At 39.0% G+C, this 11,281-nt stretch overlaps 1 protein-coding gene across 1 annotated transcript; it reads left to right on the forward strand.

Moving 5' to 3' along the window:
• Window positions 1–6,260: 6,260 nt before the first annotated feature.
• Window positions 6,261–8,140, forward strand: LOC101165892 (epigen). Its single transcript, XM_004072146.4, has 5 exons — window positions 6,261–7,033; window positions 7,190–7,321; window positions 7,422–7,542; window positions 7,638–7,787; window positions 7,947–8,140. Exons 1-5 carry the CDS (start codon window positions 7,000–7,002, stop codon window positions 7,996–7,998), a joined length of 489 nt encoding a protein of 162 aa, XP_004072194.1. The 5' UTR covers window positions 6,261–6,999; the 3' UTR covers window positions 7,999–8,140.
• The last annotated feature ends 3,141 nt before the right edge of the window (window positions 8,141–11,281 follow it).

Genomic DNA, 11,281 nt, shown 5'->3' on the forward strand with positions numbered 1-11,281 from the left:
TGCTTTGTGCTTACGTTATTTTTTACTAAACAATTCATTCAACAGCAAAAATCTCCAGATCAGTTACTGAATTTTCGACAATTAAAAAGAAATAGTAAAAAAAAAAATTTATTAATAAATAAGATTCCTCATTTAGCAGGGAATTTACAATTCTATGACACTGCAAAGTGTTTTTTATTTGAATGTTTAATAGTTGGTTATTAAATGTGATTTGAAATGCATTTGCAATTGGGCGTGTAAATGCATTTTCTCAAATAACTACAGTACAGACCAAAAGTTTGGACACCTCATTCAAAGAGTTTTCTTTATATTCATGACTATGAAAATTGTAGATTCACACTGAAGGCATCAAGGCTGTGAATTAACACGTGTGGAATTATATACATAACAAAATGTGAAACAAATGAAAATGTCATATTGTAGGTTCTTCATAGTAGCCACCTTTTGCTGTGGTTTCTGTTTTGCACACTCTTGGCATTCATTCTATTGATGAGCTTCTAGAGGTAGTCACCTGAAATGGTCTTCCAACAGTCTTGAAGGAGTTTCCAGAGAAGCTTAGCACTTGTTGGCCCTTTTGCATTCACTCTGCGGTCCAGCTCACCCCAAACCATCTCCATTGGGTTCAGGTCCGGTGACTGTGGAGGCCAGGTCATCTGGCTCAGCCCCCCCATCACTCTCCTTCTTGGTCAAATAGCCCTTACACAGTCTGGAGGTGTGTTTGGGGTCATTGTCCTGTTGAAAAATAAATGATGGTCCAGCTAAACGCAAACCGGATGGAATAGCATATCGCTGCTAGATGCTGTGGTAGCCATGCTGGTTCAGTATGCCTTCAATTTTGAATAAATCCCCAGCAGTGTCACCAGCAAAGCACCCCCACACCATCACACCTCCTCCTCCATGCTTCACGGTGGGAACCAGGCATGTAGAGTCCATCTGTTCACCTTTCTGCGTGGCACAAAGACACGGTGGTTGGAGCCAAAAATCTCAAATTTGGACTTATCAGACCAAAGCACAGACTTCCACTGGTCTGATGTCCATTCCTTGTGTTCTTTAGCCCAAACAAGTCTCTTCTGATTTTTGCCTTTCTTTAGCAGTGGTTTCCTAGTAGATTTCCTACCATGAAGGCCTGATTCACACAGTCTTCTTTTGACAGTTGTAGAGATGTGTCTGCTGCTAGAACTCTGTGTGCCATTGACCTGCTCTCTACTCTGAGCTGCTGTTAACCTGCCATTTCTGAGGCTGGTGACTCGGAGGAACTTATCCTCCACAGCAGGTGACTCTTGGTCTTCCTTTCCTGGGGCGGTCTGCATGTGAGCCAGTTTCTTTGTAGCACTTGATGGTTTTTGTGACTTCACTTGGGGACACTTTCAAAGTTTTCCCAATTTTTCAGACTCACTGACCTTCATTTTTTAAAGTAATGATGGCCACTCGTTTTTCTGTACTTAGCTGCTTTCTTCTTGCCATAATACAAATCCTAACAGTCTATTCAGTAGGACTATCAGCTGTGTGTCCACCTGACTTCTGCACAACACAACTGATGGTCCCAACCCCATTTATAAGGCAAGAAATCACACTTATTAAACCTGACAGGACACACCTGTGAAGTGAAAAAACATTTCAGGTGACTACTTCTTGAAGCTCATCAAGAGAATCCCAAGAGTCTGCAAAGCAGTAATCAAAGCAAAAGGTGGCTACTATGAAGAACCTACAATATGAAATATTTCCAGTTGTTTCACACTTTTTTTTCATGTATTTAATGTCACATGTGTTAATTCAGTCTTGATGCCTTCAGTGTGAATGTACAATTTTCATAGTCATGAAAATAAAGAAAACTCTTTGAATGAGTAGGTGTGTCCAAACATTTGGTCTGTACTGTATTTGTTTTCACAATTCACAGAGAAAACCATCACGTCATCCCTTATGGTGGCAGTCTAACCAATCTGCATATCTCCTATAGCATTGGATTCATCCAGCCATACAGTTTGGAGCCAAATGTCCCCTCGGAGACCTCCATGGATCTATTTGTCCACAAGTGGATGTATCAGAATAGATTGGAGCAGGGAGCTAATGGCTTGTCGTTGTCGACTCCCCGTCACACCTAGAAGCATTTTCTAACGGCCTTTTTTCATCTACTTCTGATTCACCACAATTTTAATAAAGAAACACTCAGAAATGCAATTCTAGGCTCAATTTTCCTAAAGTATGTTCTCCACCAGCAGAAAAATTCCACAAAAACATGTTGAAAACACCAAAGTCACCAACCACTTTCATCTGAGTGGCTCTTTAAAAAGTCCAGGCTTAAAATAAACCACAGCACGTGCACACACAACAAAACACAATTCCTCCAACAAACAATTGAAATTCAATTCTTAAATAACACAGCTTTGTACTAGTTCCTTATATTTAACTTATACATTTCACTGAGTTATTCCTGTGAATTATTATTTTTAGCTATTTTATTTCACAGGCTGACTTAAAATGAAGGTTTTTATGAATAAAGTCAAACATCTTTAATCCCCTCCTACTAAATACGCACACAGTTGAAGCTCAGTCATCTGGTGAAAAAATAGACAGATATGAAAAGGTCATTTTGGTTTCCAGACTATTCACACCCAGTTCACACCTACTGTAACATCAGAAAATCACTGCTAAATAAACATTTCTGGAACATTCTCTTCTTCCTGTGCGTTAAAGGTGCTTATTTCTGATCAATCAAAATATTTTGTAAAGAATGAGTCCACGTCCTCCCATCAACAGTCAAGTTAAATTCTTCAAATGCTTAAAATCTCTGGAAGCTTAAGGTCGGAATCTGAAACAACTTGAAGGACTTTTGTGAGTTGCTTTGGTTCAGTGGCATTTCAGTCTCTCATCTGCATTTTTGTAACATTCTTGCAGTTTCACGCCTGGTTTCTGCTAAGTAAAACACATTCTAAAGAATTCCTCAGCCTTTTCACATCTTCATTTTCATTTTTTTTTGCATGTCCTCTTTTTGGTACACAAGTCTTGTCAGGATTTCCTCGTTTTGCTTTATCTAATCCTTTAGTTTAATTTAAACATTTATAAATGATGTTTTTGTGCGTTTGTGTGCAGTGACAGACAGGACTATTGCATTTAAAATGTTGTTAGAATAATCGTGTCTTAGAGGTCAACAGCAGTAAACACGTTTTCCAACAACACCGCTAGACCGATTTGGCAATAACAGATGAAAAAAATGTTTTTTCTAGGAAGTAAATAAAACTGGTTCACCTTAAACCTTCTCAAACTCAATAGTGATAATATCGAGCTACTTCTCGTCTGTTCAAAGCCACAAGTGTTACTCTTTCCATCGACTCGTCTTCTGTCTCCCTTTAGGTGAAGAGCCTGGGTGTCATCCTAGATAGCTTCTTATCTTTTCAGTCCCACATCAATAATATTGCTCTGTCTGCCCATTTCCATCTATGTAACATTAATCGTCTACGCCCCTCCCTCACTGTCCCCTCTCCATCTATCCTGGTTCACAGTCTGGTCACTTCCCGTTTTAGATTACTGCAATTCCCTCCACTTTGGTCTCCCTCAAAAAACCCTCAATAAGCTCCAAGTGGTCCAGAACTCAGCTGCCCGCATCATCTCCAGAACCCCTCCTTCAGTTATATCACCCCAGTTCTCCACCAGCTGCACTGGCTTCCCATAACCTCCATAATCCAATTCAAACTCCTCCTGTTCACCTTTAAGGCCCTCCATAACCTGGCCCCTCCTTATCTCTCCGACCTCATCCAAATCAAAACCCCCTCTTGTTCACTTCGGTCCTCCTCCTCTGTTCAGCTCTCTGTTCCTCCACCCAAACTCTGGAATTCTCTCTCTCCTGATCTCCGTAACATAGACTCTCTACCAACTTTCAAATCTAAACTGACAACTCATTTGTTTATTTCTGCCTTCCCATCCTGATTCACTTTTGATTTTTTGTCTTTTTATATTTATCGTGCTTTTAATGTTTATTTTAACCTTTCATTTGTAAAGTGTCCTTGGGTTTCATGAAAGGCGTTTTAAATAAAATGCATTAGCATAACCATTCTATAGCACCAGGACCTGATATGTGAAAAGTGATCATCTAAAAGTTTGTCTTAACTCACATCAGAGTAAAAGGTGGCAGCTGTGATGTCAGGGGAAGGAACTTTAGTTGCAAACTGATGTCTGTCTCCAGGTTGACTGCAGGAAACTGGCAAAACAATTCCCAGGAATACTGGGGTGTCAGATGCCAGACTGCACAGGCCTTGGCTAGCATGATGAGATGTATGATATGCAGAAGAAAAACTGCATGTTTGGAGGGCTTGAATGGGGGGAAAAAAATGACAAATTCATTTTCAAAGAAACTATGCAGAATGTTTTCGTTTTTCTAGGTTGTGTCTAAATGAACCCCAAGAGTGCTGGAATTTTTTCTTTTTTTTTTTAACAAACCTAGAGAGAAATCTTCTGCAAGTGTCAATAAATAAGCAGAACACAAAGGGTTTAGTCGTTAACTGTGGTGGGGGGGAATAATAGTTTGAATTGTTTTTATCCACACCTTGCCTCTTATGTACATGATATTTAAAATTGTGTTTTAAAGCTCCTTCTCCAATTTTTTTGATCTGTCATAAAAGTGTTCCCAGTGGTCTTTAAATATGATTATGCTCTTTATAGCTGATTTTTTTTTTAAAACTGTTGTTTTCTAGGACATGGTTTTTGCAGAGGGGCAGTGGTTTATTAGAAATTCAACTCTGAGTTGTGGTTCATTTTAAGCCTAATTTCCTTAAAACGCCATATTACCAAAAGTATTGGCTCACCTGCCTTGTCTCACATATGACTTGAAGTGTCATCCCATTCCTAACCCATAGAGTTCAATATGATGTTGGTCCACCTTTTGCAGCTCTTGCAGCTTCAACTCTTCTGGTAAGGCTGTCCACAATGTTGAGGAGTGTGTTTAAGGAATTTTTGACCATTCTTCCAAAAGCGCATTGGTGAGGTCACAGACTGAAAGCCTGGCTCTCAGTCTCCACTCTAATTCATCTTAAAGGTGTTCTACCGGGTTCAGGTCTGGACTCTGTGCAGGCCAGTCAAGTTCCTCCATACCAGACTGTTATCCATGTCTTCATGGACCTTGCTTTGTGCACTGGTGCACAGTCATGTTGGAGGAGGAAGAGGCTCCAAACTGTTCCCACAAGGCTGGGAGCATGGAACTGTCCAAAATGCTTTGGTATCCTGAAGCGTTCAGAGTTCCTTTCACTGGAACTAAGAGGCCAAGTTCCAAGTCCTGAAAAACAAGCCCACACCATGATTCTTCCTCCACCAAATTTCACACTCTGCACAATGCAGCCTGAAATGTACCGTTCTCCTGGAAACCTCCAATTCCAGACTCATCCATTAGATTGCCAGATGGAAAAGTGAGATTCATCACTCCAGACAGCGTATCTCCAATGCTCTAGAGCCCATTGTTGGGGTGCTTTACACCACTGCATCCGACACCTTTTGATTGCCTTTGATGTGTGGCTTGGATGCAGCTGCTCAGCCATGGAAACCCATTCCATGAAGCTCTCTGCGTCCTGGACTTGGGCTAATCTGAAGGTCACATGAAGTTTGGAGTTCTGTAGCAACTGACTGCAAAAAGTCGGTGACCTCTTTACACTTCAGCCTCCACTGACCCTTCTCCATTAGTTCATGTGGTCTACCACATGTGGCTCAGTTCCTGTTGTTCCTGAACTCTTCCATTTTGTTCTGATGGAGCTGACAGTTGACTGTGGGATATTTAGGAGCTTGTTACACAGGTGGCATCCTGTGACAGTTCCACACTGGAATTCACTGAGATCCTGAGAGCGGCCGATTCTTTCTCAAATGGTTGTAACAGTCTGCATGCCTGAGTGCTTCATTTTATGCACCTGTGGCCAGGAAACCTGATTCTGATCATTTGGACGGGTGAGCTAGTATTTTAGGAAGAAAACTTTTTTTTTTTAAAAAGCACCAACCCTGACAAAAAATTGTATTTCCATGGCATTGTTTCAGTAAATTTGTGAGCTTATTTGGAATAAGATCAAACTACTGCCGTGCACAAAAATGCAGAAACTTGTCTAATTATGAACATCCATTGACAGAACAACACCCGGAAACATTTAGGTCAAAGTCACAGACAGCCTGAGGAAACACTCAACTGTCCCTGAATCCAGTTTTACAAACTTCCGTTGCTCCTCCTTTAACGCCGCTCATTGATTCCCTCTGTTATGGAAAGAGACGTTTTTCTGTTTTCCACAACAAAGAGGAATGAAAACACTAGACGTGAAATGAAGTGGAATGATAAAGCTTCTACTGGTGCTACAATTGAGGAGGGATTTTTCCTCCGTCTCAAGTGACAAAGACAGCATTTTCTGTGAACTTAGTGAATGTGGTTCTTTATTCTAATCTATCCGATTGGAAGATTTCTCAAAGGTTTCTCAAGTTTTTATGGCATTTGGACCCTGAAAAGAAAAAAAAAGACAGCAAATGTTCACGACAATAGACTGTTTTTTTTAGCTTATCCCTAAATAAGACGTAGTGTTTTTTCATGTAAGGCTGCCAACATATTGTTTATTAACCCATTTCAAGTGGCTTCACTTTATATAAGTTTATGTTTTTATGTGTTTGTTAAACAGCCAAAGAAAGTCTAGGAGAGAGAAAAAAATTGTATCAACTCAGAGGAAGTTATACTTTCACAACACCTATGGGTTAAGCAACCTGTGCATGCCAAGAATGCATACTTGGAACTCAACCTTCAGCCTGCGTGGGCTATTCTGAAGAAGCCGCCTTTCAGATGTGAACACACCTCCACCTCTCTACTGGCTCCAGCCAGTAGAGCTCTTCTGCTTATGAAAAGAGAAGATGATGGGGTTGTTTTTTGTTCAGGAAGACGTTCGGGTCGATGATTGGCTGGAACGGCTGCATTGTTTGGACGACAATATAAAGCTCCTCGGAAGCGTGAGCAGGAAAACGTCCTGAACGGAAGCATCAGAAAACAAAATGTTGACGCAAAGAAGGAAAACCGTGGAATTAGGTGAGTTTCTGCTTTGTCCTGTGGCATCGATGGTTCCTTCTGGTGGAAGTCATGAAGTATCACTGCAATTTAAAGTTTTTGAAAGGATCACCTGTAGATCGTCTAGTTTTTTTGCAACGAAATTAACACATTTTTGTATCTTTTTCTGTTTTCCAGTTCTCATCTCAGCAGGGATGAGTTTGCTTCTCGTCATCACATCGGGACAATGTGCGATGCTGAGCGAAGACCCTCAGATCAATACAACCCCGCCTGTTGTGAACTCAACCCTGAATACACATCTAGATAACAGTAAGTCACTCACTTTGGACAGCTTTGATTTAACCTTCTCTAGATAATTGTAGTTATTTGCATGAAGCCTTTTTGCTGATCGAGTTGTGCGTCTGTGCAGGCAGCACCGTGGCACTTGAGGTCCACAGCTCACACAGACTGTGCGACAGTAAGGATGAGGGGTTCTGTGGAAACGGGGGTCAGTGCATCTACCCCCAGGACAACCACAAGCCGGCATGCATGTAAGACAAGCGTGGATTGAGAAGTTGTCCCTCTGCTGCACGTGTCGGTTCTTGTCTGCCTTTGGAATGCACTCACAGATTTGTCTTGTCTGCAGCTGCAAACCGTCATTCACAGGACCCCGCTGCCTGTACCCCATGGAGAGTCACTCTGGGCACGAGGTTGAAAAAGTGATTGCCATCGTTTGTGGGGTCACCATGATCATCTTCATCCTGATGATTATCATCTACTGCTGTGTCCGTAAGAGGTGAGCAAGAACGGACTTTTGGTGCTGATTGTTAAATGTTCTGCATTGGATTTGTATTATATTGTGTCATTTCAATGCATAACAAGGGTTTTAGTCCAAATGATGAACCAGCTGTAAGCTAATAACTCCATTTAATTGTGTTTTTTTTTATGTTTGCAGTTGTGCAAAATCAGGATTACTTCTAAAATCTGCACCAGAGTCTTTGATTTGACCCCCAACGCTCCACTTCAGCATCGTCATCAGCGCACAATCCTCCCGGAAAACTCAAAAGGACTCCCTTTGAGAAAATAGTATTTATATTGACTTTATGTTTTAAAAAGTCAAAGTAAAAAAATCTGAGAAATGGCAGACTATGTTCTGTTCCACCTGTTGTCTTTTTATTTTCGGAAAAAAAATGCTGGGAATTAAATTAACTTTTTTAGGTAAAAAAAAACCCAACTATTAATAATATATTTATTTATTGTGTTTTTATATGTATTTAAATATTTTGTACGATTTTATTAAACATTTTGTGTGACTTTCTGTGTTCAGTGTGTTCTTAGACAATCTTTAAGAACTTCTGGAAACATGTTTAATTTTTACTTATTAGACAGGGTCTATTAATCCACAGACAAATTCTATTAAGCCCATCATTCTCTGACTAAACAACACCTTCTCACCTGTTGAGACGAGAAACTGTTCAAAGCTGCAGATCTGAAGGGGACCAGTTGATGGTCTCACTGAAACTGAGCATGTGCATCAGGATTTAGGAGTGTTTCTTTGTGAAAGCGCGTAAACACGGTGCAGGGAGTCTTTTGTTGCACAGCTATGTAAGGTATGTAAAAAGCCTTAAACGTGTTGAAACATATAGAGCCACTGTTCAACTCTTGGTAAGCCTTAGGAATAGAGAAGTGGGAAAATATTTGAATTTTAAATATTTTTTGACAAAAAAAAGACTGTTCCATAACATTTAAATGTTTCTATAATTATTACTTAAATCAAATACTCTGTAAACTACAAGGCAAACTAAGAAAAAACAAACTTTGAAAAGTGCTGCATTTATTTTCTCACCATAATCTATAGAATATTACTGCCAGATTACTGAACATATTTGATTTTAATTCATAATTTGACTGGATTAAATATTGATTTTTTTTTGTTTTGTTCATTTGAAACCAATTTTATTTTGAAAGGGATGCAAAAATAAAAAATTTAACCATAAACTTGCATCAAAAATTATTTCTTTGGTTTAAAATGTTGACAAAAGATTCTAAAGTAAAATATTTTGGGGGGATTTATTTGATATTGACTTTGTAAATAAAGATTACACGAAACTCAATATCAATAGATTGTTTTAAACCTATTGTGTGAATACTGTAAAGTTAATCATTTGAACGATGGGAAACGCTGAAAGCTTTTTATTGTTATTTCCTGTGTGATCATTGCTCTGGAATTGTGACTGTGGAAAAGCTAAAGGTGCATATAAGGAGTTAAAGTTAAGATGTTTAACCAATCAAAAAGTTGTTTGGGTTTAGTATCATCCGGTTTATTCCTGTTCATCCTGGTACAACCAAATAGTTTTGATGGAGCTTTAGCGATGTATTAAAGTCCCACTCTTAACAACTTTTGATCTAATTTCAGCATTCCCAGAGGTTTTTTAGCTATGATTACGCTGCTTTTGGCCAAAATCAAAAACCTCTGTCGTTTTTCTAGGACATAGTCTCTGAAGAGCAGCAGGAGTTCATTAAAATGTCACCTCTGTTGGTGTGAAACTACCCGCCCCCCTTCCCCTCCCGTTGCTGAGGGCAGGGAGCTTATGTATTTTCTATGTCATAAGAGCTTTTTCAAACAGCAATTTTCTTTGTCTGCTCCTGATTCTCAATGATTTCAATAAAGAAATACTCAGAAGAGATATTCTGAGCTTCATCTTCATAATATATCCTCTACATGAAAAAAATGCTACAAAATCATCTTAAAAACACCAAATTTGATCAGATTGAGTCTTTAATGTCAAATTACAGAGGAGGATTTTCCGTGTCATCCCCAAACTGGGAGACTTGGTAATTGATTAAGACCAGGTTTGTTCTGGAAGGGAATAAACCAAAATTTTGTGAGACTTTATCAAGACAAATTCGTAAAAGGGAGCAAATAAAGGACAGAAAACAGGTTATTAATTTGAAAATATAAGGTTCTACATTTAAATGGATTATTGCCATATGCACAGTGAGGAAACAGGTTTCCCTATAAAAGGAAATTCTTACTTTGCAGTTGATTCTGAATGTCAAAAAACGTTTAAGGTTTACTTAAAAAAAAAGAGAAAATAGAGAAAAATATTTACAGGATATTTATAAAGAAAGGAGCAACTGGTGTATGCAAACCCTACATGGCATCTGTGCATTGCAATAAGTACACAATGCAAGCAAAAATGAACAAAAATACGGCATTCGAGAGCAACACAAACAAACATGACCGCCTTGGGGAGCACCATCAAAAGATGAGCTCTGTCAATTTGGATGTTCTTTCTCCATTGCAGAGTTGATTTAGATATTGTAAAAGATACTGCTGAAAAAACCTCCTCTAAGAAAAGAATTAACACTTTTTATTTTATGGTGTTGGGAAACTTTACTGATCCAAATCCTATTTTTCCCCTCAGTTTGAGCCTCTGAAAACTGTTGAAACTATCTTAACCTCGGACTTGCTAAATCCTGTTCAGCCTTGGGTTTGTCTCAGCAAAAATGAAAGAAATGTTATCTTTGATCACCATTAAAAGAAAATATGTAACACTGGGCACAAATTCAAACATTAACTGTTGATGTATCACCATAAATTAGCTTTTTTTCTGTGAAAAAATATCCAATTTTACAGCTTAAGAGCAACGTTTAAGGACAAACTCATAAAATCAGGCTCTTATGGTCCCTTGAAGTCCACAAAAACTAATGGGACCACTGTGAGAACACAAAATCAGATTGGAAATGAGAGCCGGAAGGATGAATCCCAGACATGAGAGCACATGCAGGCTTTTGATGGGTATGCACAGATACAAAACATCTGCTGTGTAGTGGGATGCAGTGTCTATTCAGATCAGTTTCCCCCCAGTAACTACATATTTTGCAGGATTATTTGCTTTGTTGGTGATCATCAAAACTGCCAGAAATCAGAAAAGTTTGGGATAAGCAGCTGGTTTCTCTTTGCCACGCAGCCCTGCAAATGACATTTAGATTGAAATAAACTGAACACATTGCTACCTTAAATTCATATTTTGAGGCCACAAAAGAGTATTTTGTTCACACAAATTAGTATTTTAGTATCTTCAATTACTGGTCCTAATTTGTGCAGACAAAATGCTAACTTGTGCACACAAAATACTCATTTGAGCTCACAAAATGCTAGTTTGTGCATGTATATTTTGCATTGTTATGCACATGCATGATCATTTTAGTGTCTTCAATTTCTTCTACTAATTTTCACTCCTTATATGGCACCTTTAATTTTTAGCTTTAGCCACAAATTAGTGT

Source organism: Oryzias latipes, chromosome 9, assembly GCF_002234675.1.
Source record: "Oryzias latipes chromosome 9, ASM223467v1".
NCBI lineage: Eukaryota > Metazoa > Chordata > Actinopteri > Beloniformes > Adrianichthyidae > Oryzias > Oryzias latipes.

Coding starts and splice junctions, on each gene's coding strand:
- LOC101165892 (XM_004072146.4), top strand. CDS start 7,000: ATGTTGACGCAAAGAAGGAAAACCGTGGAATTAG. Junction 7,322..7,421: donor GAATACACATCTAGATAACA/GTAAGTCACTCA, acceptor GCGTCTGTGCAG/GCAGCACCGTGGCACTTGAG. Junction 7,543..7,637: donor AACCACAAGCCGGCATGCAT/GTAAGACAAGCG, acceptor TCTTGTCTGCAG/CTGCAAACCGTCATTCACAG.